General features: G+C 45.2%; 1 protein-coding gene across 2 annotated transcripts in view; it reads left to right on the forward strand.

Moving 5' to 3' along the window:
* srgap1a (SLIT-ROBO Rho GTPase activating protein 1a) overlaps positions 1 to 26491 on the forward strand; it is a 288344-nt gene that overhangs the window by 158397 nt on the left and 103456 nt on the right. For both annotated transcript variants that reach the window (XM_060839652.1, XM_060839653.1), the window contains exon 4: positions 21562 to 21624. In XM_060839652.1, the coding sequence (XP_060695635.1) occupies positions 21562 to 21624 (63 nt within the window). The remainder of the gene's footprint in view (positions 1 to 21561; positions 21625 to 26491) is intronic.

Raw genomic sequence — 26491 nt, forward strand, 5'->3', positions numbered from 1 at the left:
TATTGTCAATGCACGTATGTTCGATCCACGAAGACCCAATAGCTGTTGAGACTTGTATGTCTCTCTTCCACTCACTTCCCCACCGCCTCAACCCCTCCCTGCCTCTCCCTTCTCTCTCTCCCACTTCTCATGCGCTCGCTCTCTCTCCCGCTCCTCATGCTCTCTCACTCCCGCTCCTCATGCTCTCTCTCACTCCCCCGCACTCTTTTTCTCCCACTCCGCACTCTTCCTCCTTCGCACTCTTTCACCTCCCCCCACTCTTTCTTTCTCCTCCCCAACCCCTCACTCTGTCTCTTCCCCTCACCCACTCTCTCTCTTCCCTCCTCTTGCCTTTTCTCTTTCCCCCCGGCCGTCGTGCCCTCTCTCTCTCTTCCCCTACCTTCCCTCTTGCCCTCCTGCCCTCACGTGCTTGGTCTCTCTTCCCCCTTCCCCCAGTGCTCTCTCTCTGTCTACCCCTACCCTCCCAGCATTCTCTCTTCTCCCCCTGCGCTCTCTCTCTTCTCTCTTCCCCTCTTGATCTCTCTCTCTCTTCTCTCACCCACGCTCTCTCTTCCCCCACCTCATACTCTCCCTCCTCTCCTCCATTCCGGTCCCCTGCTCTCTCTTTCCCCTCACCTGGGTCTCTCTCCATCACCCCCACTCTCTCCCTCTCCACACCCTGTGCTCACTCTTTGTCCTCTCCCACACATTCTCTTTTTTCTCCCTTCTGCGCGCTGTCTCTCCTTCCCCCACCCCATGCGCTCGCTCTCTCCTTCCTCCTTCCCCCAGCTGTCTCTTTTCCTCCTCCTTGCGTTTTCTCTCTTTCCCGCCTCCCAGTGCTCTCTTTTTCTGTTCCCCCGCAGATGCTCTCTTGCTCTCTCTCCTCACTCCGCAGTGCTCTCTCTCTCTCTCTCCGGACTCTTTCTCCCCCTGCATGTTCTCTCTCTGTCCCCTCGCGCTCCCTCTCTCCCCCACCCCACATTCTCTCTGTCTTCCTCCACCCTGCGCGCTCCCCTGCAATGTTCTGTCTCCTCTCCCCCCAGCATTCTCTCTCTCCCCCCTCCAGTGCTTGCTCTCACTTCCCTCTCACCCCCTGCGCTCTATCTCTATATTCCTCCCACACTCCCAGCATGCTCTCTCTCCCCTCTCTTTATGCTCTCTCACCCTATGTCATTCTGTGTGTCTCTCTCTCTCTCTCTCTCTCTCTCTCTCTCTCTCTCTCTCTACCTCTGTCTACCTCTCTCTCCCATCTTCTGGAGAATCACAATATTCTTAATTAAAAATTACACACCAGGTTATTGTCCAACAGGCTAATTTGGGAGCACCAGCTTTCAAAGCGCTGCTCCTTCATCAAGTGGGGGGTTGTAAGGCCAGATGACCAAGAGCTTGGGCAATGGGCTTGGTTTTAAGGTGTGCCTTCACAGAGGAAAGCAAGGTGGATACCTGATGTAGGAGCGGCGCTCCGAAAGCTAGTACTTCGAAATAAACCTATTGGACCATAACCTGGTGTTGTGTGATTTTTATCCACCATCTGTTCTAGATGGTGGATAAAATGACTCAAAGGTGCTTCCAATTTGACACTGAAATGAAAGAAGTTGAATGAAGTCTGTAGGTGATGCCTGACATTGTTTCGATTTCTCTTGATCTTCCTTTCTTAATATACTGTAAATCATTTCCCTCCCTCTGCACTTGACCTCACTGCAGTCGCTGGGAGATCTCAGGCTGTCTGGTGACCTCTCTTGCTGCCACCCTGCCTTGTTCTTCCCCACACTGCACAAACCCACCCTCCACAGAAGGTGAGTAGTTTAAAGTAAGAAAAAAAGAGCAGTGAAAGAAGGAAAATAAAACTACAAGCAGACGGAGCTCCAGACAGAGCCCACACGCTCCTATGCTACTCTACCGCCATCTTGAAGTCAATAAGTGTGACGCTGGAATGCAGAGCATCTCGGGAGCAGCAGAGTCATCATTTTGGGCATAAAGCTTTCAGTCCTCACTTTCTCCTGGTCGCCATCTTGAAGTGGTCAGTATCTTGTCAGTATATTGAGGCAGGGATTTCTGACTCTGTTCCCAATGGGCGAGAAAACTGCCAGCCTTTCCAGCTGGTGAAAGGGTGGTGAGGTGGGGAGTTGGTGCCCCTTGGTCTGACCCAGTCCAAGGGTGAGTGAGTGAAGGAATGACCACTAACATCCACCACCTCGCTACCTGACCACACCCTTTGTTACCCCCTCCTCCACTTCCTACAACACTCTCTCCAACTCCTTGCCCTGAGCAAGCCACCTTGATGTCTGTTGCTTCTGGAACTTTGAGTTGTTCTGTCTTAGCAGTCTGGGACTCGGACTTATAGGTTCTTTTCCCGAGGATTCACACACGAGATGCAATTTGCACACACCGACTTCTACAAACAGTTAAAAGTTTATTAAAGCCTGTACAAGCGAGGTGACTGCCTTTTACCCTCTTCGCGGCGTGCGATGTCCAATCATAGTGAGGCCCTAAACAAAGGAAACACATCCCCTTTATACAGGTCAGCTTCCAGATGCTCTGGCCACACCCCCACAGTCACACGCCACTCAAGATAACCCCCAGCCTTACAGTCCCACGTTATCCCGGGTACAATGGTAGGATGAGATCATCCTCGGAGATAATGCAAATGTAAATGCCCTAATCCTGAGGAATCGTTATGCAGACGATTTCCTGACTCAGTGATTCCCCAAGACAATGTAGGTGTGACATACCTAACTTCAGGGGATGGCTAGAAAGCATTTCTGAATGGAAGAGATTGAATGATAGTTTAACTTGACAAGAACAGCAGAATAGCAGTAAATGGTCGCCCAAATGAAGTGCCAGTCATCCATATTCCTGCACGAATGTCATCCCCCACCCACTTCCAGAATGTTCAGCTTTGCAGTCTAACTCTCTGTTATTACATCAATGTCCAGAGGGAGATTCCCATTTAATCTTTTAACAACACAAGACACAGGCCTCTGGCTCCCCATTGACTGCTGTCCTCTGATTGGCCAGCGGGTTCAGGCGGGGTGGGACCTCATTAACCTAGGACATGATCCCAGCTGGAAACACAGTGATCAACGGTTTCAGCATCCAATAGGCACGGAGTCAGCTTGAATCCTGGGCTGGCAGGACTGACATCTGAGGAGAGACCAGATCGGTCCAGACTCCATTCACTGGAGTTTTGAAGGATGGTAGTGGTGGTCGTGGTTGGGGGGTGGGGAGTAGTGGGGTCTCCGAGAAACCTTTCAAATTCCAGCAGGATCACACAGGGTAAACACAGGAAGAACTCCCAGTGGCCGGGAAGTCCAGAACCAGGGGTCACATTGTAAGGATATGGAATGGGCCACTTACGACTGAGATGAGGGGAAATGTCTTCATCCAGAGAGTGGTGAGCCTGTGAAATTGTGAGCCACAGAAAGCAGTTAAATCCAAAACGGTGGAGGATCAGTTAGAGTAATTTTTAGGGCTAAAGGGACCAAAGAGTACGCGTAGAAAATAGAAATAGGGTTCTGAGATTGGATGATGGCCCATGATCATATTGAATGGCAGAGCAGGCTTGAAGGGCTGAATATCGAAATTTAGAAACTAGGTGCAGGCGTAGGCCATTCGGCCCTTCAAGCCGGCTCCACCATTCAATATGATCACAGCTGATCATGCAACCTCGATATCCCATTCCCACTTTTCCTCTATACCCCTTGGTCCCTTTATCCGCAAGGGCCATGTCCAGCTCCCTCTTGAATCTAACTAATAATCTGACCCCAACAGCTTCCTGTGGGAGAGAATTCCACAAATTTCCAATTCTGAGTGAAGAAATCCTTCCTGATAGTCTTACCCCTTATTGTTAGACTGTCACCCCCTCATTCTGGACTTCCTAACATCAGGAACATTCTTCCCACATTTAGCCTGTCCAATCCCATCAGGATTTTATGTGTGTATGAGGTCCCACCTCATTGTTTTCAATGGCCTACTCCAGCTCCTATTTTTTATGTTTTGAATCTCCCACATGGGAGGGCATCGTGCCTGTGTAAATTGTCTGCCAGAACACACCGAGTCATCCAACACGGAAACAGACCCTTCGGTCCAACTCATCCGTGCCAACCAGGCACTAGAACGAAATGTGGAAGATTCTGTCCCTTCCATATCTGAAACAGATCATTTGTGTGGATCCACCATCTCCTGTAAGCGGTAGGCAGTCAAGGACAATGCCTGTTCAAGCAGGGCTCCAACAAACAGCACTAACATTGTAGCACTCTCTTGCAGATACATTTTCCGCTGTTTGTTCGATTCATGTTCCACGCTAAGGGGAATAAAATTCATTCCACCCTCTGTCTGTCATTTTTGTAAGGGCTCGTAGCATTTTCCATGTCGATGATTAAATGCATAGTGTAACATTGCGCAAAGTCAACTCTGAGGCAGTTGTACTGGACCCGAAACGTTAATACTGTTTCTGTCTCCGTTGATGCTGCCAAGCCTGTTGAGTTTCTCCATCAGTATGTTTGTTTCAGATTTCCCACCTCTGCAGTATTTTGCCTTTATTCAGTTGCGCAAAAATAGAAAAGTCTTAAGAAAATTTCTGCCTTCCCCAGCCACCCACTCTAATGTCTATCTGACTGACGAATTTCCAAAATTACCACTTCACATTAAAATGATATGTGGCTGTCCTGACAATGCACTGGGAAGGCAGTAACCTCGTGGTATTGTCACTGAGCTAAAAGGCAGAGGGGGGTTAATGTTCTGGTGGCACGGTGAAATTTGAATTCAAGAAAACCTCTGGAGTTGGGTTCTAATGCTGACTATGTAACCACCAACAATTGTTGCGGAAACCTTTCTGGTCCAGAAATGTCCTTTGGGGAAGGAGCTCTGGCCTTCCTGAATGAAATTTTTTTTAAAAACCCATGGATGCAGAAGATTTTAACAAAAATAACAATTGTTGGAGAAACTCAACCGGTGTTGTAGCATCTGTGGAGAGAGAAAGCAGAGTTAACATTTTGAGACCAGTGACCCTTCTTCAGAACTGGCTCAACCTGTTGCCTTTATGGCTTGGGGGCTGGTACAATTCAAAGGCATCTGGATGGGTATACGAATTGGAAGGGTTTGGAGGGATATGGGCCAAGTGCTGGCAAATAGGACTAGATTAGGTTGGGATATCTGGTCAGCATGGATGAGTTGGACTGAAGGGTTTGTTTCCGTGCTCTACATCTCTATGACTCTATGTGACTCCAGAGCCACAGCAATGTGGTTGCCCCTTAACTTTCCTCTGGGCAATTAGGGGTGGGCAATAAAAGGTGGCCCAGCCTTCAAAGCTCGAGTCTCTTCAACAAATAAAAAAAAAACCAAAAGAACTGAGGGTGCTGTAAATCATCGACAAAAATAGAGATTGCAGGAAAAGCTCGTCAGGTCTGGCAGCATCTGTGGAGAGAGATCAGAGTTAATCTTTCGAGTCTGGTGACTCTGCCTCAGAACAAGTAAAATTGTCAGTCGGTGCCCATGCAGTGAAATGTTTAGTAAAGTGTTCCCAAGGCTTCAAGGGTTAGACCATGAGGGTGGCACGGTGGCTCAGTGGTTAGCACTGCTGCCAGAGACCCGGATTCGATTCCAGCCACAGGCCAGTGTGTGTGTGCAGTTTGCATGTTCTTCCCGTGTCTGCATAGGTTTCCTCCGGGTGATCCAGTTTCCTGCCACAGTCCAAAGATGCCCATGCTAAATTGCCCACAGTGTCCAGGGTTGTGCAAGGTAAGGGGATTTGCTATGGCAATTGCAGAGTTACTGGGATAGGGTAGGGCACTGAGTCTGGGTGGGATGCTCTACAGAGGGTCAATGTGAACTCAATGGGCCGAATGGCTTGCTTCCACATAGTAGTGGTTCTGTGTTTCTGAGAGACTACTTAAAACTCGGCTTCTATTTCCTCAAATAGAGAAGGTTAATGAATGGTGGCTTATAGTGTTTTTGAATGAAATTGATGGGGTAGATACTTTATAAGATGTGAGGAGTGCACTGTGTGTCTCCCTCTCAGTTTTTTGTCTGCTGTATCATTAGTCACAACACCAGTTTATTTGTTTAGCTACACAATCATAAGCTTTCTCGATATTAGATTTGGAATTTAAAAAAAATTCCAACAACCAGATTTCTTTAATAAGTAATTGATTTAGTATGAAACAACACTTTTGCAACAAAGGTGCAATGGTGGTTAACACACAGTTTCAAATATGAAAACATAAATGTCTTCCCCCCTCTAAATTAACACATGTACACCAAGTGAAGGAGAAATAAATTCTTCGCAAAATTGGAGCAAAAGCCGCGCTGGCCAATAATGGTTAGTTAATGAAGGAAAGAAAATGGTGGTGTAGAAACTGCAGATTGCTTCTTCCTGGTGCTCTGCTGCACAAACACAGGTCACTAGCCGTGTGCAGATGGCTCAGGGGTCTGGTCCAATTGTTCAGGGAATACAGTATTCAAAAGTGTTTTCAGACGCTTTTCAGATTTCGCACTGGACTGACAACAGGGGTCCTTCAGAAATGATGTGCAGCTGCCAGTGTTGGACCAGGGTGGACAAAGTCAGAAGTCACACGACACCAGATTATAGTCCAACAGGTTTATTTGAAATCTCAGGCTTTTGGAGCGCTGCTCCTTCGTCAGGTGGAGGGGCAGCACTCCGAAAGCTTGTGCTTTCAAATCAAACCGTTGGACTGTAACCTGGTGTTGTGTGATTTCTGACTTTGACCTTTAGAAAGGCAGAGCAATAAGCCCTTAGCAGACTTCCCCCAAACTGACATTCAACACTATGTCCCAAACGAAATGCCATAAAGCCCAGAAGAGGAAGTGAGTCCAAGTGATCATAACATTCAAGGCTGTGGACCCAGTACTGGAAAGTGGAAAGTGTGTAGATTTATGATAGCTTGTCGGAGCAGACTCAAAAGGACACAAGTATGAACCTAAGACTCGAAATGATTGGCTGACTGCCCAGAAGGGTCTATTTAAAAATCTGTTCCAAAATCTGAAATGACAATCCAGGAAGCCACACAACCGGCAATCAATGCACCTTTCCACAACTCTGCAAAATTCCACATGTAGCAAAGGGACTGCAGCAGTTCAAGAAGGCAGCCTACCTCCACCTTCCTAAGGCACACTGGGAATGGTCAGTAAATAGCAACCCAGCCAGTAATGCTGAATTGTTTGAATGAATAAAAAATTGCAACTTGATTTTATATTGCATCTTTATTATAATGTAATATTACATTACATAGAATCCCTGCAGTGTGGAAACAGGCCATTAAGCACACCAACCCTCCAAACAGTATCCCACCCAGACCCATTCCCCTACATTTACCCCTGACTAATGCACCTAACCTACACATCCCTGAACACAATGGGCAATGTAGCATGGCCAATACACCTGACCTGCACATCTTTGGGCTGTGGGAGGAAACTGGAGTACCCGAAGGAAACCCACGCAGACACGGGGAGAATGTCCAAAGTCCACACAGACAGTCTCCTGAGGCTGGAATCGAACCCGGCTCCCTGGCCCTGTGAGGCAGCAGTGCTAACCACTGAGCCACCGTGCTGCTCCAATGTGCTCTGCAGGAACTACGTTTGAAACTGAGGAAAAAGAAAACCAAAGGCCTTTAATATAAGATAGTCAGAGAAGTCAAACGGGTAATTCGGTAGAAATGTTTTCACCCACGGCGAGGTTAAAATGTGAAATTCGCTCACTACCACCCTGAGTGTTGGTGTGAATAGCACATAGTCGAAGATGCAGCTAGTTTAAATCATCAGCTGCTTTATTATAAGTTGGTATTAGTGTAAGCTATTGATGCCATGTGGAAAAGGATGCCCACATGATGCCATTGGCAAAGGTTGGGCGTGATCTTGGGACACAGAAAAGGTTTATTACATAGTATTTAATAGCTAGTTACTTCTCATCTGAGATGCATGATGGTCTCTCACACTGAACTTGAGAGTAAGTACACATTTATTTCCAATGAAACGTTCAGACAGTGTCTTGATAATAAACACACAACACAGATTGGTCGCTGCTTAGTCCCTCTCGGGAGCAGTCCTTTATCCCCTATTGGCTGCCTAAAGCATCATGTCAGTTAACCCTTTCAGGTAGGAAGTGCCGTATACAACAGTAAAGATGCATTTAAAGGAAAGTTAAACAAACATATGTGAGAGAAGGGAATAGACAGTCAAAACAATTGGTTTAGATGATGAAAGATGGAGGAGATTTGAGTGGATGCTAAAAGGGTGGCTCAGTGGTTAGCACTCACAGCGCCAGGGACCCAAATTCGAGCCTTGGGCGACTGTGTGGAGTTTACACATTCTCCCCATGTCTGCGTGGGTTTCCTCTGGGTGCTCCAGATTCCTCCCACAGTCCAAAGATGTGCAGGCTAGGTGGATTGGTATGTTAAATTGCCCATAGTGTGCAAGGATGTGTAGACTTGGGTGGATTAGCCATAGGAAATGCAAGTTAATCGGGTAAAATGGTGGGTCTGGGTGAAATGCACTTGGAGAGTCGGTGCAGACTCGATGGGCCGGATGAAGTGTCAGTCCGACCTGGACTGAACTGAATGGCCGTTGCTGATGAAGGATGTGTTTGAGCCAGTGGCCAAAGCCTTGGTCAATGAGATAGCCTTTGAGGGGTGTTTTAAAGGAGATAAAGAGATTTAGAGACTGAGGTCAGGGCTTGGGAAACCCTTTATGGGACAGGGAGAAGTTACAAAGTTTAGGAGGGACAAATGGTAATTTGAAAACACAGGTGGTGCCAGACAGGAATCCAGTGCAGATTGGCGAGTACTGACAGTTGTTATATATCCTGATATGGAACAGCAAGGTTTTCAATCAGGGAGAGGTGTCACAACGTGGGGTTAAACTGAAGAAATTCCAAACAGGCCTTGAGCACTTGTGTAAAAATCAGCTTGATGAGGAAATTCCATTTAATCCCGGTCAATCTGAATCTCTGGACAATGCAATTTTCAGACCGTGTAATTAGATTATTACTGAAAATGAGCAGAGTTAAAAATATAAAACATTCCTTTAAATTCAGCTCAGTAAACATTCCATTATCTTCTCACCACTGACTTTTAATTCTGACTTTTATTGGAGCTGGTTATTTTCTTATGAGTTATTGATTTTAATTGCTTCCTTTTAGCCATGTGCTAAAATTGAATTTGAGCACCTTTATTACTGCTTTAATATTTGCAAATGGTACACTATCTGCTGTAGTATATCAGTTTGAAGTGTTCGAATGACAGCTTTAAGTAACCGAGGCATTTGCTGCTGTATTGAGCTAAGACTGGCAGTAACAAGATTGCAGTTATACTGTCAGATGTCAGTGATTACATGAGGCACTTAGGATAACAGTTGTCTGCTGAATGTGGCTAGACCACATTTTCAAATATGCACAGTTCCCTTTGCACAAAAAAAAGCATACAGCGATGAAGCGGAGAGAGTGTAAAATAATTTCCAAGATTTATTATATCTGTGATGTTATGTCTGTTGAGGTCGGACTCATCTAAATATTCTAAATAAATCTAGTCCCATTTGCCAGCATTTGGCCCATATCCCTCTAAACCCTTTCTATTCATACACCCATCCAGATGCCTTTTAAATGTTGTAATTGTACCAGCCTCCACCCTTTGGCAGCTCATTCCATACACACACCATCCTTAGATGGTGTGTGTTGCCCCTTAGATCCCTTTTAAATCTTGCCCCCTCTCAACTTAAACTTATTCCCCCTAGTTTTGGACTCCTCTACCCTGGGGAAAAGATCTTGGCTATTCACCCTGTCCATGCACCTTATGATTTTATAAATACCTATAAGGTCACCCTGACCAAAGAATCTGTTTCCGTGCTGTGCAACTGTGTCCCTTTGAAGACAATGTCTGTCTTTCCTCCTGAATAAACAAGTCTACAGAATTTCTCCAATAATGATCTTCAGTTGAGTACCTTTGAAACAACGGCTGCTTCCTCTCATGGGAGAAAATGAAGACTCGAGACCTGTAATGTGAAATAGTCTCCAGGAAAACAAATGGAGGCAATTTCTTCTCTGGAAGCATGCTAAGAATGTGGAACTCACTGCCACAGGGAATCATTTGATTTGATTTACTATTGTTACCCTGTGGAGAAGGGTATGGAAGGTAGGGCATGTGGAGAAATAAATAGCAACATCTTTAAAAATGTCCATATTAGAGGGAGGTGCTGAATGTCTTACAATGCATAAAATTGGATAAATCCCTGGGACCTGACCTGTGGGAAGTTAGGCCCCTTGCTGAGATATTTGTATCATCAACAGTCACAGATCAGGTGCCAGAAGACTTGAGGTTGGCTATCATGGTGTCACTATTTAAGAAAGGTGGTAAGGAACAACTAGGGAACTGTTGACCTACGAGCCTGGCATCGGTAGTGGGCAAGTTGTTGGAGGGACTCCTGAGGAATAGGACTTACATGTATTTGTAAAGGCAAGGACTGACCAGGGAGAGTCAACTTGGCTTTGGGAAATAGTCTCGAACTTGATTGAGTGTTTTGAAGAAGTAACAAACAGGATTGATGAGGGCAGAGCGGTGGACGTGATCTGTATGGACTTCAGTAAGGCAGTCAACAAGGTTCCCTATGGAAGACTGGTTATCAATATTAGAAGACATAGAATGAGGGAGAATTAAAAATTTAGATACAAAACTGGCTTGAAGGTAGAAGACAGAGGGTGGTGGTGGAAGGTTGCCTTTCAGATTGGAGATCTGTTACCAGTGGAGTGCCACAAGGATTGATGCTGGCTCCACTGTTTTTCGTCATTTATATAAATAATTTGGATGAACCTGGGAGGTATGGTTAATAAGTTTGCAGATGACACCAAAATTGGAGGTGTATCAGAATCACAGAATCCCTACAGTGTAGAAACAGGCCCTTCAGCCCAACAGGTCCACACAAACCCTCCGAAGAGTAACCCACCCAGACCCATTCCACTATTATCCTACATTTACCTCTGACACTACAGGCAATTTAGCATGGCCAATTCACCTGACCTGCACATCTTTGTGGGAGGGAATCAGAGCACCGGCGAAAACCCTCACAAACACGGGCAGAATGCGGTCACCCGAGGCTGGAATCGAACCCGGGTCCCTGGCTCTGTGAGGCAGCAGTGCTAACCACTGAACCACTGTGCTGCCCCTGTAGTGGACAGCCAAGAAGGTTACCTCCAGCGTACAACAGGATCTGGGCCAATGAGCGGAGGAATGGCTTTAATTTAGATAAGTGTGAGGTGCTGCATTTTGGAAAAGCAAATTAGGGCAGAACTTATACACTTAATGGTAAGTTCCTGGGGAGTGTTGCTTAACAAAGCGACCTTGGAGTGCAGGTACCTAGTTCCTTGAAAATACAGTCACAAGTAAATCGGATAGTGAAGAAAGCACTTGTGTGCTTGCTTTTATTGGTCAGACCATTGAGTGTATGAGTTGGGAAGTCATGTTATGGCTGAGCAGGACATTGGTTAGGCCACTTTTGGAATATTGCATGCAATTTTGGACTCCCTCCTATTGGCAGGATATTGTGAAATTTGAAAAGGTTAATAAAAGATTTACAAGAATATTGTCAGGGTTTGAGGTATAGGGAGAGGCTGAATAGGCTGAGTTGATTTCCCTGAAACATTGGAGGATGAGAGGTCTATAAAATCACACAAGGCATGGATAGGGTAATGACTTTTCCCTGGGGTGGGGAGTCCAGAACTAGAGGGCGTAGTTTTAACGTGAAAGGGGAAAGATATGAAAGGGATCTAAGGGACAACGTTTTCACGCAGAAGGTAGTGCGTGTGTGGAATGAGCTACTGGAGGACATAGAAGAGGTTGGCACAATTCCAGCATTTAAAAGACAGCTGGCTGTGTATATGAATAGGAAGCGCTTAGAGGGATATTGGCCAAGCGCTGGCAAATGGGACTAGATAAATTTAGGATATCTGGTCGGCATGGACGAAGGGTATGTTTCTGTGCTGTATATCTCTGTGACTATTTACTGAGTTACAGTGAAAAGTATTGTTTTGCATGCTAAACAGGCAAATCATACTTTACGCAAGTGCATCAAGGTAATAGAACAGAATGCAGAATATAGTGTTACAGCTACAAAGAAGGTATAGAGAAAGATCTGATATTTGAGAGGTCCATTCATATGTCTGATAACAGCAAGGAAGAAGCTGTTCTTATGTATTTTCAAACTTTTGTATCCTCTGCCCGGTGGAAGAGAGTATAACCAGGGAATTTTCATCATATTGGCTGCTTTCCCAAGGCAGCAGGAGGTGTAGATGGAGTCAATGGAGGGAAGGCTGGTTTGAGTGGCGGACTGAGCTGTGTTCACAACTCAGAGATTTTCTTGTGGTCTTGCGAAGAGCAGTCGCCAGACCAATCTGTGATGCATCTAGGTACGATGCTTTCTATGTGGTGCATCTATAAAAATTGTTAAGTGTCAGTGCAGACATGCCCCAATTCCATAGCCTTCTGAGGAAGTAGAGACGATGGTGTACTTTCTTAACAGTAGCATCAACATGGGTGGACCAGGATAGATAGTTGGTGATATGTAGTGTTGAAGTGTATGGTATAGAATGACTTAAGATAAAGTGAAGTAAGCATTGCAGGTCAAAAGGAATGGAAGGCCAGGCTGATGGATTCAGATTAGGAAGCTTGGGAGGCAAATGGAGTTTAAGTGTTGGAATGGTTGATGCTGAACTGTCTGCTTCCACCTCACCCTAGACGGGTGAATAAATTCCTCTTGTTTCAATGGTAACTCCCAGGATGATGATACCGGGGGCTACAATGATAGTAACACTAGTAAACATCAAGGCAATAAGATATAGAGGCAAAAGTTGGCCAATCAGCCCATCGGGTCTGCTCTGTCATTCAATTAGATCACGACGGATCTGATCATCCTCAACTCCCCTTTCCCCTACGAGAATGGTTACATTTCTCTCAAGATTAAATTCCGTGCCAAAATGTAGAGAGTTAACTTTGACATGAGCAGTAGTTTCACAGGGGGGGAGTCCACCCCAATTCCACTTACTTTGCTATTGCAAAGTTACCAGATCAGAGAATGTTCCTGCAGCCGTGCCCCCAAACGTTTCAGGGAAGGAAAGCAGTGGCACCAGTGACTGACTGCATTCCTCAATACCTGATATCACAAGGAGCTGAAAAGCCCCCTTCAGTGGTGTTACCGTTACGACTCTACCCAGTAGGCTTTGCCTCGGGGCAAGTTGACTTCAATAGTGAATAGATTGCTAAGTGCAAAGCATTTGGGTTATTATGGCTCAGTCAGGAGATAACTTGGATGTGAGATATGAGAAGCAAATTTTGTTTTCAGCCAAACATTGGTGGTCCACCTTTTACCTGAGTCAAACATTTACTCAGTTTTCACGTTATTAATAAATAACATACACAACAATGTAAATGCGTAATTCATTGTCACTGTCAAACAGCAGGTCAAGAACTGGATGCTCTCCCTTATTGCATGAATAACAAGAGTTGACCATTTGGCCCTCAAGCCCACTTCCCTGTTCGGTTAGACCATGGCTGATCATGTCTTTCCCTAGCAGTTGGTTTGTTATTACGCACATCTGAAGTAGGTGGGACTTGAACTTTGCGTTTCCTAGTTCAGAGGTGGGAGACACCACCACTGCACCAAGGAAAGGTCTGCTCTGTTAAGGTCAGCATGTTCACAGGGAGGTGGCTAGTCACAGCCAAAGTGGCAAATCACCTCCAGAAGTAGAGTCAACAAGGGCAACCTCAGCTAAAGACCAACAAAAGAATCAAGTCACTTGTGTCAGCAATCCAGAGTCACCTCTACCAGCTGACCACCAATCTCCTCACTGTGGCAGAACTCAACAACATCTTCTCACTCAACCTACCTATCTATCAGCAAGATTGAACCTCAACACATGGGACTAGTCATTAACAATAGGTGCGTAGATTCAGTTCTGATATACCTCAATAGTCCCATTCCCATTCGATCTTGTGGTATAAGAAAATCGTGCAATAGCTGCACCATTTAAACCAGTGGCACCAGAATCATGTTATAGCCAATACAGTCAGGAAAGCTTACCTTCCACAACTAATGGTCTAAATTCTTCAATCACGTTAAAGCCAATTTGCGCTGAAGAAGCAGGCATTATAGCAGCAGCGGCTGTAGTTAATTCTGCGTTATTTATCATTGTCGTCATCATCATAGAATCCCGACAATATGGAAACAGGCCTTTTGGCCCAACAAGTCCACAACGACCCTCCGACGTGTATCCCATCCAGACCCATTACCCCTACCCTATTGCTCTACATGTCCGCTGACTAATATGCCTAGCTTACACATCCCTCAACATTATGGGGAAATTCCCATGGCCAATTCACCCAACCCGCACATCTTTGGACTGAGCACCCAGAGGAAACCCACGCAGACACTGGGAGAATGTGCAAACACCACACACACAGTCGCTGGAGGTAGGAATTGAACCCAGGTCCCTGGCGCTGTGCCACCCAGTGTAAGCAGCCAAACTGAACAAATACTTGTTTGCTAACATTGACAAGAGTGCATTCCCCGATGATGTCTGCCTTGTTGGGGTGGGAAAACTTGCTCCATCTGAAAAAATCTCCCTCGCGGTGTAAGCTTTTCTTTCAGTACCCCACAGGTAACTTTGTCATGTGTTGTGTTTTGAGCACATCTCAACAATGGCTACATTTCCGAAACCATTCCATTGGCTGCCATGTGTGGTCATGGACGGTGGTGCAAAGTTTGTTTCCCATTTAATTCTGAGGCATTGCTGTATTGGTGGAGCTATCATATTTTAAATGAGATGTCAAATGATGGCCTCATCCATTTGAGATTAGATTAAAGTGGTGCTGGAAAAGCACAGCAAGTCAGGCAGCATCTGAGGGGCAGGAAAAACGTTTCGGGCAAAAGCCCTTCACCGTCCATTTGAGATGTCAGCTTAGGAGGCAATGGCCTACTGATATTTATCTAGAGACCCAGGTAATTTTCTGGAGACCTGCATTTGAATCGTACCATGGCGGAATTTGAATTCAATATATATCTGGAATTAAAAGTCTAGTAATGACCATGAATCCATGTCCGATTGTCAGAAAAACCATCTGAGTCACTGATGTTCCTTTTAGGGAAGGAAGCTGCCATTCTTACGTGATCTGGTCTGTGTGTCTCCAGACCCACATCAATGTGGTTGATTCCTAACTGCCCTCTGGGCAATTAGGGATGGGCAATTAATGCTGGGCAAAAGTGAGGGCTGCAGATGCTGGAAACCAGAGTTTATATCAGAGTGGTGCTGGAAAAGCACAGCAGGTCAGGCAGCATCAGAGGAGCAGGAATATTGACTTTTCGGGCAACAGCCCTTCATCAGGAATAGATGCCAGTGAGGAAGTTTCACTTGGCTAATATCTATCCCACAAATGAGTATTTATCCGATCTGTTTCTGGAATATTTGGTCACTGTGATTACAAATGTGAAGTAACAACTCTTCAAAAAGCATATAGTGGGACATCCTGACAGCTGAAGTGGCATTTCATAAAATAAAAGGAAAGTTTATTTTAAAGCCCCTTGAGGATAGGTTCTGCAAAACATGCTTAATTTGTTTAAACTGCCTTGAATACAATCAGTGTTCATACTTATTACCTAGTTTCACAACTTGGTATCATCATTGCATGCAGCATTGTTAGCAGAATGATACCCCTCCATGTGAGCCTTGAATAATTCAAACATGAAGGTTTGTGCAGAATTCCCTCAGTTATTGTGTCCCAGATAGATCCTATTCCATTTATCATCACCTTTGGCAGCAAAGCCATCCATCAGCCGAACCAGATAATTAGCTCGTGATTCTGAGGAAGACGATATAATTTCTCAGTAGAAGCAAACTCAGTGTCCAGGTCAAGAAACACCCGCAGAATCTGCACCTTAATTATACTTGCATCTTAAATGAAGATCAATGGAACTCCTGGGAGATGTCATTGAGTCATACAGGTATGAATAAGAAAAAAGTCAGTCAATCTGTTTGAGTATGTTCATACCTCCCTGGTAGGTGGGTCTTGAACTGAGATCTGACTGATTTTTAACTGCCCTCTGGGCAATAAATGCTAGCCTAGTCATCAATGGCCTCATCTACCACTGTGCTTCAAGACCTCCACTACTTGCATTTATGTAGTACCTTTAGCTTCGTCATCCTAAGTGCTTCACAGCTGTGATATTCAACAAGTTTCGACACTAAGACACCTATTAAGACCAGAAGATAGAGAGAGATTCATGGAGAAAAATCTCAAAAGTTGGGTGGCAGTGGACCTCCATATGAGGCGACATGGTGCAGGACTCAGATATGATGCTCGAATGGCATAAACCACGAGAGAGTGCTGACATGTGGGGGAAGGCAGGACTGGTTAGCATGAACCCTGATGGGGAGCTGAGCATTAATTTGTTAACAGAATGAAGCCACTCAGCCTGCAGATTTGAGCAGCTACTTTAATTTGGTTCAAAGAGTAACCCCGAGGTGGAGCTGATTTGACAAAACCTGCATGAGAAGCTAACAGAGTATGTGCAAGTCAAACAAAGAGAAGTGATTTGGAGATATTCCTCAAGTGATAGACACAATGGTGTACTGATAATGGATCGGATTAGTCATCCAGAGGCCCACAATAATACTCTGGGGCTCACTGGTTCAAAACTCACCATGGCAACTGGTGAAAATACAATCAATTAATGTTTTTTTGAAAGGCTACTCTTGGTAATGGGTATCGTGAAGCTATTATTGATTGGTTTAACAACTCCCTCCCACTGTACCAAGGAGATGAAGGTGCTGGGCCTCCTCCATTGCCAAACCCTAACCACCCAATGCCTGGAGGAAGAACGCCTCATCTTCTGCCATGGGACCATGCAACCACACAGGATTAATGTAGATTTTACCAGTTTCCTCATTTCCCCTTCACCCAACTCAGCACTGCCCTCTTGTCCATTGTCTTTTCCATCTATCCCCTCCAACCTCCTCTCTGACCTATCACCTTTTCCCCCACTTTCATCTATCTATTGCATTCCCAGCTACCTCCCCCGCCTCCCAGCTCCACCCCCCTCCCATTTATCTCTCAGTCCCCCCGGCCCACAAGCCTCATTCCTGCAAAAGGACCTATGCCTGAAATGTTGATTCTCCTGCTCCTCGGATGCTGCCTGACCTGCTGTGCTTTTCCAATGCCACACTTTTTGACTCTGATCTCCAACATCTGCAGTTCTCACTTTCCCCTGATGTAAAACCCTGTCTAGTTCACAAATGTTCTTAAAGGGAAGGAAAAGGCAGCGGCTCGATTATCACTTTAGAACCTTATATATTGCGAACATGCGAGAGGTCCTGGGTTCAAATCCGGGACGAGCCCTGATTCCAGGGGTGGCACAGTGACTTACTGCTGCCTCACAAATGCCACTGAGCCGGGTTTGATTCCAATCTTGGACACCTGTCTGTGTGGAGTTTGCATGTTCTCCCCGTATCTGCTTGGGTTTCCTCCAGATTGCGCCGATTAGGTGGATTGACCTGTTAAATTTCCCACAGTGTCCAGGGAAGTGCAGGCTAGTTAGAGTAGCCATGGGAAATGCAGAGTCATGGGGCTAGGGTCAAAGAGTGGGTTTGGGAGGTTTGCTTTTCGGAGGGTCAGTGTGTACTCGATGGGCTGAATAGCCTACTTCTGTACTGTTAGGATTTTATGATTCGTTGTCCTTGACTCAGTTAGGGTTGGGCAGCAAATATCTGGCCTTGCAGTGATGCCTTCATCCCACAACATAAATTTTAAAAAGTAGAGCCTAACAGGCCTTCTAATCAAGGCAAGATATCAATGCTGGGGTGCAGAACTGGCAGGCTAAACACAGACACAAAAAATTGTGTTCATACCAACCTTGTATCTTAACCTCCAGCATTCAGAGAACACACTGGACCGCAAATTCCGTGTGAATACTTTTGTTCTCAAACATCGCCTTCTGTTCAGAACTCTCTCTGAATGAGCCAGCAATTGTTGAGAGGCTGCTTCTGTGGTTGGAGCTGTCTGAATCTATTCCTGCAGCAACCTCGACCCATCTGAAGCGGCCTTTTCGTTGCTTTGGGTCAGATGCATACTTGACGCTAAAAGGTTTATTGCTAACCATTAAGCCGCAAAACATGGTTACCTGCACATAGCCAACAATATCATTGATGACTCTGTATCAGTGATTCACACACTCCTAGCTTCAGGGGACCTGCACCCCCCTTCCTATGATGTAAATAGATAAATTATAAATCACCCCCTAGATACACAGAATTTTGTCCTGGGGGTGGGTAAAAGCTTGTTTACAATTGGACCTATGATTACTTTTCACAGAAATGCAATTATTTTGGTGCCAAACGAGGCCTTTCAGCCCATGGTGCCCATTATCTAGTCCAGTTCTATCCCCTCCTGCCAATCTGCCTTTTCCCCATATCCCTGTACACCATTACGATCTAAACAATCATCCAATTCCCTCATGAATTCTCAGTTGAACCTGCCTCCACCACATTTCCAGGCAGGACATTCCACACCTTTAAGGATTCACTGTGTGAAAATATTTCTTTCTCATATCACCCTTTGGTTCATTTCCATGTCATTTTATGTATGTCCTCTTGCTCTTCTTTCTTTCACAAGTGGAAATACCTTCACTCTATTTCCTCTCTCCATCCCACTCATGATCTTGAAAGCCTCCATCAGATCTCCTCTCAGAGAAGAACAATTCCCACCATCTTCAGTCTGTCCCCTTAACGAAAGTTTCTCATTTCTGCAAGCATTCTTGTAACCGCTTCTGCATTCCCTCCAGCACATTGACATCTTTTCTATAATGTGGAGTCCACAAGTCTAAACAATACTCCAGCTGGGGTTCAATGCAGGTAGCAATGTGGCTCAATGGTTAGCACCTCTGCCTCCCAGCGCCAGGGACCTAGGTTTGATTCCACAGTCTGGTAACTGTCTGTGTAGAATTTGCACATTCTCCTCTTGTCTGCTTGAGTTCCTCCAGGGATGTGCAGGTTAAATGGATTGGGCATGCTGAATTGCCCCTTCATGTCCAAGGATGCCTAGGCTAGGTGGATTAGCCATGAAAAAATGGATGTGGTCTGGATGGGATGCTCTGTGGAGGGTCAGTTCAGACTTGATGGGCTGAATGGTCCCTGTTTGCACTGCAGGGATTCTATGAACAAATGTTTAACTTAATTTGAAACATGATCCTGGTGAACATTAATTCTCCATTCTTAGCCAAGCCAAATTCACCCTCCATTAAAAGTGCAGTTATTTTCGTGTTATCTTACTCTACAGTAACACTTAACGTAATATCACCGTGAAGCAGAGGTAGATTTTAGGAAACAACATGAAATGATTGACACCTTCACAGCCAGTATTTTCATTGCCCTCCTCTGTACAGATTGGTCACTCAGTCGTTGTCCATTGAATTCACGTTGAGATAGAAATGCCGTGACTGCCATTTCTCACATGTTTTGTGTAGTCAAGACATTTCAAAATACATGACAGAATTAATCATCTCCATCATTCTGTGACTTTAATCGGGCAGGCAAACTTACTCCTACAAATGGGACATTTATTTTGAACAGTAAGCAGTTAATAATGGCTGCAAGTTGCATTTGGTTCCAGATCAGATTCATTACAGTGTGGAAACAGGCCCTTCAGCCCAATCAGTCCACACCGCCCCTCTGAAAAGTATCCCACCCAGACCCATTCTCCCTACATTTGCCCCTGACTAATGCTCCTAACCTACACATCCCTGAACACTGCAGGCAATTTAACATGGCCAATTCACCTAACCTGCACATCTTTGGATAATGGGAGGAAACCAGAGCAAACGTGGGGAGAACGTGCAAACTCCACGCAGACAGTCGCCTGAGGCTGGAATCGAAGCTGGATCCCCGGTGGTGTGAGGTAGCAGTGCTAACCACTGAGCCACCGTGCCACCCAGTGTGTTCTCTGGTTATTACTTGGGGGAGGGGTGTGATATCTAATCGAGAGCTCCTGCTCTATCTTGTCACTCAAAACGATTTTGAGTGATCAGCTTCACACAAACCGCTTTGGTCTTTTCCTTTAAAGGTGCGCAATGTCTGGGGAATGGTGATAAGCCTGTTGCATTCCCAAATGCACCAGGGGACGCACGGGTCAAAATATCCTTGCAAGTTTATCCTAAGTTCGGGCGGCACGGTGGCACAGTGGTTAGCACTGCTGCCTCACAGCGCCAGAGACCTGGGTTCAATTCCCGACTCAGGTGACTGACTGTGTGGAGTTTGCACATTCTCCCCGTGTCTGCGTGGGTTTCCTCCCACAGTCCAAAGATGTGCAGGCCAGGTGAATTGGCCATGCTAAATTGCCCGTAGTGTCAGGTAAAGGGGTGAATGTAGGGGAATGGGTGGGTTGCGCTTTGGCGGGTCGGTGTGGACTTGTTGGGCCGAAGGGCCTGTTTCCACACTGTAAGTAATCTAATCTAATCTATTCTAATCTAAATTTATCCCTTGAAAGAATGGTATTTAATTAATTTATAGGCTATCCTGCTTGACATTACAATGTGTCTTACAGCCAGGAGGTACTTTTTGAAGAGTAGTCACTATGTCACTGTGAGATATGTGGAAATGGGTTTGTGCACAGCAAGATCCCATGGTGGTAACGGCCATATCCCCTGTTTTAGTGGTGACAGTTGATGGGAAACCATTGGTCAGAAGTCCTTAGGAGAACTGACCTTTCATAATAGTGCCTTGAGGATCTGTCAACTGGGTTGTGTATTTTTAAGCAACATTCTATTGCAGAATAGTACTTACCTTCCTCACTTGTGTTTCCAAGCAACGTTGACACCATCGCCTCTTTAAAGGGTGCAAACCAATGGAGAAATGGACTGAGACCAGAATGCCCAATCGCAGAGTGAGCCCTGACACAGATAAGGGACACCACTTGGTTTCCTTTTGCTGCAATATCGACTCTGTCTTTCAAACAGTTGTAATTATTTGCCAGTGCATTTCTCTTAAGAGCAGTAATTAAGTCTCTGGTTGGGAGTATTAATGGCAAGGTCAGTGTTTGCTGCCCTTGAGAGGGTGGCTTTCTCAACCTTGTACAGCTCTTGTACTGTCCATGTAACTCCACATCAATGAGGTGAATTATTACTCCTGATTTAATAGAATCTTTCAATTATTTAGAGTGGATGGTGTTTTTTTTTCAAATTTGCTTCATACCCTCAGCTTCAATAATTGCTGCCTCGATAGAAATATTGCATTTCCACAGAACTTATAAAGTATTGTCAAATTGGCTATGTTGGGCATATGCTAATGATTTATGTTAATCTGATAAATTCTAATCGTATTGTACTTTCGTTGTGTCAATTAAATACATTCTAACGTGATTGCATGATGAAGCAGCTCAGCTTTTTTTAAAGAAGTTTTCTTTTATTGAAGTGTTTTGTGTTTAGCTTTTCATTGGTGAGGCAACAGGGAAGGTACTTCAGACTTAATGTTTTGCTTAATGTGAAGTGACATGTGTGTGTTCAACAATTGAGTGAAAAATGGGTTTATCTTTATTACAGAGCAAGGAGATCGGATTCCAACTGCACGAGGACTTAATGAAGGTTCTCAATGAACTGTACACGGTAAGGAACATTCTGCCAACAAAGCTGCCTCGACAGAACTGTGTGTGTCGTTTTCATTGTCTTTGTGTGTTGTCTTGCTGTGTGAGGTGGATTGGTGAGGGGGGGCAAACAGATGTGTGATTCTACCCACTTTGAGCTGACAGAATATTGGCAGCTGTGAGTGATCAGCAAGTGGCTTTGGTTCAGGAAAACACAGCTGAGGGGCAAGTGGAAGTGAAAACCATCCTGGATTAGCAAAGGTAGCTCTTCATTTAAGTGCACCTTTCTGTCACCTTCACTTTCTTTCTGCAATATTTTTAGCACAGTGTGAAGATCTTAGTTCATCCGCTGTTTGAATCCTCATCTGTGCCTCGAGGCTTGACAACTGCAGTAACACTCCCGACTGGTCTCCCACATTCTATCGTTCAGAAACTCAAGGTCATCTGAGACTCTGCTGTCTGTTCCTGAACACACTCACGTCCTGTTCACCAATCACCTCTGCACTCAATGACCTCCATTAACTCTCTGTCAAATGTGGTCTCGATTTTAAAATTCTCATTCTTGTGTTCAAACCCTATCCATGTCCTCACGCTTCCCTTTCTCTGAAATTCCCTTCAATCCTCCAAGATCTCTGCCACTCCAGTTGTCCCTGGTGATCTCCCCTCCACTGCCTCCAATCTCATAGTCTCCCAGCCCCACACTGCCCGGTTCTACCTACTGCCTTCATACCTCCTCCTTCAACTAAAACTCCCAACCTCCCTCCAAGGACCCCTTTCCTTTAATTCCTTCCATTTCCTTCAAATCCAGGGGGTGGCCATGGGTCCTCGGATGGGCCCCAGTCATGCTTCCTCTTTGTTAGCTATGTCGAACAGTTCCTCTTCAGCACCCACACAGGCACTGTGCTCCAACTCTTCTGCCGTTCTATCGATGACTGCATCTGTGCAGCATCCTGCATCCAGGCTGAACTGGAGTAGTTCATTGACTTCACCCACAACTTCCGCCCCACCCTCAAATCCACTTGGTCCGGCTCGGACACCTCCTTCCCCTTTCTTGACCCCTCCATTTCCATCTCCGGCCACAGTCTCCAGACGGACGTCTACTACAATCTTACAGACTCCCTTAACTACCTGAACTACACCTCCTCCCACCCAGTATCCTACAAGAAATCCATCCCATTCTCCTAATTCCTCTGCCTCCACCGCGTCTGCTCAGATGAGGAGACATTCCACTCCCAAGTATCCCAGATGACCACCTATTTTGAGCAGCGCGCTTTTCCTCCCTCTGTTATCCAGAGAGCCCTCCACCCCACCACCTCCATTCCCCATTCCACTGCTCTAAACCCCCACCATCTCCCAACACAATAAAGACAGAGTCCCCCTTGTCCTCATCCACCAGTCTCCGCATCCAACACATCGTCCTTAAACATTTCTGCCAACTCCAACTAGATCCCACCACCAAGAACATCTTCCCCTCCCCACCCCTGTCTGCCTTCCGCAAGGATCGCTCGCTCCAACAGTCCTTCGTTCACACCATCCCCGCCACCGAACCCCCAGGTACCTTCCCCTGCAACCAGAAAAGATGCAAAACCTGTAGTATATCACCCCCCTCACCTCTATCCAGGGCCCCAAACAGTCCTTCCAGTTGAGACAGAGGTTCACCTGCCTCTCCTCCAACCTAGTTTTCTGCATCAGGTGCTCCCGATATGGTCTTCTCTACATCGGGGAGACTGAACGTAAACTTAGGAAATGACTCACCGAGCAGTGCCTACAGGGGCTGACCAGACCTCCCAATCACCGCCCATTTCAATTACCCCAACCACTCCCTTCCCAATGTGACCATCCTTGACCTCCTCCATTGCCAAAACAAACCACTGCACCTACTGCAGGAACAACACCTTATCTTCCCCCTAGGCAGCCTACAGCCCGGACGACTCAACATTGAGTTCACCAATTTCAAATAACCTCCCTGCCACCAACCAGATTCCTTCCTCCCACTGACCAACCAGGTTGTACCCTCTGCCTGTCTTCACCTATCCCCACCTCACCACCCTGCGCCAGCCACCCCGTTTATCTGAAGCAAGATAAGTCCCAGTCCTGAAGAAAGGTTACACCTGAAACATCGACTTCTCCACCTCCTGATGCTGCCTGGCCTCCTGGCTGTCTACTTTGGAATCCAGCAGTTTTTTTTTGCGTCGCTCCAATTCTGAGCATTGATTTTAATTTTTCCATTACTTGTGGCAAGGATTCGGTTCTAGAATACCCTCCCTATGCCTCTCCAACTCTCTAAACCTTTTGATCTCCCTATCTCTCTCTTTCTCTCTCTCTCTCTCTCTCTCTCTCTCTTTTGCCCTTGCTCTCTAATTTCAAAATATACTTAATCGTAAAAATATCTTTATGTTTATATATAGTCACAAACACAGTTTAGTTCTGTACAGTAGCATATCAAGGAGACAAACAAACATTGGAGTTTCACTCTATTCAAACAAACCAAAGACATCTCTTTCTTGAACAAGATTTTAGTTACATGCATTTGAAGCACCAGGAATGTCTGTGTGTTTGCCTCTCTCTATATTGCACTCTCTCTCTCTCTCTCTCTCTACCCCTCCTCCTCTTTCAGACACTGCTTTAAAACCTAAATTTTTAACCAACCTATTGGTCACCTGACCTAATATCTCTGTGGTTTTGTCTTGTGATATTTTATTTGATAAGACTCCAACCTTACTTGTGGAAAAACTGCAATTTGTTGTCGCTGTAATGATCTAATTCACTGTCTTTTATACCTTTTGTCATGGAGCTATATCTGATGGCGATGTCTGCCTCTCCTAGAGAGCGTTGCTAGGTTTCCAGTCAGTGTGTCGTATCCATCGTCTCACACTGTTCAGAAGACCTCAGGGTCACGTACTGTAGTTACAGTTTCGGTGTGGCCAGCAGTCCACCAATCATGACCACTGACTCTGCACTACTCCAGAATCACCGGGCAGTGGGCATGCCCAGAGTGGGAAGGCAACCTTCAGTGCAGGTCTGTTTACCCCAGAGCAGCTTTTGTGGCCCTTGCTCCACTGTCCCAACTGTGATTTTAATACAAAACCAACACTACTGTCAAATGTGACTTCATCCTCAAAACCATCTGTTATGTGTGATGTGATCTCGTTTATACCTCAGAGACAGCAGAATGAATAAATCCAACTTTATCTTTTGGATGTCACCCTGATTTATGGTGGCTCAGCGGTTTGATTATGTTGATTGCACATTTTACAAGCCTTATTGGATGAATGTTCAGTTCTCAAAATCAATCTCCAAGCTCCAATCTTTGCTTTTAACATTAATCCACTCGAGACCTTTAGCTAAGTTTCGCTGGTACTTACTGCAGCATTTCAATTTTAAATGCGAACCTGTCTAATCAACTTAAAGCTAAAAACTAAGCTTGACAAGTAAATTTTTCCAGAATTATAATTCTTTCAGTTGAGTACACAGTCTTAAACAGATCTATGCTAAAGGATTAGACTTAGACTGTATTGGTAGAAGTATTTTCTAATTAAGCTTATTTTAAGCGGCAATTTGAATGTATCAGTAAAATTTTAATTGTTATCAAAGATGATAGTTATGACTCAAATATTCAAGCCTTGTTTTGGTATATTCTGAAGCAAAATGTCTCATTTGGAATGCATGATTTACTTGGCATTAATCTTAGCTTAATTAATACCTACAAAGAATGGGCAAGGGAGGATTTAGGGGATTTCTATTTTTAATTAGTGTATGAATGATTCATTTCCTGAGGTTTATCTAATTTTTAAAAATTAAATATTCATTGATTCTTTCTGATGTCTTCTAATTCCTAACAAGTTTGCTGTTTTAGAGGCAGGAACATGCCCCATGGATTTGTTCCATGGGTGGGCAGCTGGTATCTCATGTTCCAGCAAAACCAGAAATTGCTGGGAAAACTCAGCGGGTCTAGCAGCATCTGTGGAGAGAAATCAGGGTTAACATTGCAGGTCCAGTGACCCCTCTTCAGAACTGATTGTAGCTCGGAATAGATTGGTATTTATGCAGAAGTTGGGGTAGAGGGAAACGGGGAGGAGTAATCAATAGGTGGAGATAGAGCCCATAGAGAGAGGAAAACGGTTGGACAGACAAAGGAGTGGGCAAAGGTCAGTGTGGGGGACTGAATAACTGCTCATGATGACTATTACAGCTGACAGTAGGTTACGTATGGTATCCCACTCATGTGGCTCCTTATCCTCTAACTCATAAAATAACTCAGCAAAGAGAAATGAAAGCATGCATTTATATAGTGCCTTTGAGAATCTAAGGTGTATCCTAATGTGCTTTATGACTTTTTTGAAGTGTGGTTGTTGCTGTATTTCAAGTGACGCACTCCTTGGCCAGGGTGGATGAATTAAAGTATCACTGTTTAGGTCCAAACATAGTGCTCCACGGTGGTTCTGTGAATGTGGTGCAGGTTGTGTAAGATACAGTACACAGTCATTTGTGTACAACACACTCACACAGTCGATTCATGGTGTCGCTGGTTAAAGGAGGGATACTGGCCAGGTCACTGAGGAAGAGATCCCCTGTTTTTCCTTCAGTGTGTGTCACAGGATCTTCTGTTTCCAGCGGCTGGTGCAGTGGCTCAGTCACAGAGAGGGACAAAGTGAACACACTGGCTGGAAGGGGACTGCATGGTAGTGTTGGGCAAGTATCAGGAGCAGCTTAATAAGCTAATGTATATTTCCATGGCCGGGCTCCCTGCCTAAGTCTAGCCATTTTGCTGTGGTGTTGAAAAGCTGTTGCATTTCTTTGAGTTCACTTCCAATCAATTCAACATCTCGACTGAACATCAACACCACTTTTTCCACGGTAACTCAGACTAAGTAACATTGCTGGCCTTA

Source organism: Hemiscyllium ocellatum, chromosome 19 (genome assembly GCF_020745735.1).
Source record: "Hemiscyllium ocellatum isolate sHemOce1 chromosome 19, sHemOce1.pat.X.cur, whole genome shotgun sequence".
In the NCBI taxonomy this organism is placed as follows: Eukaryota; Metazoa; Chordata; class Chondrichthyes; order Orectolobiformes; family Hemiscylliidae; genus Hemiscyllium; species Hemiscyllium ocellatum.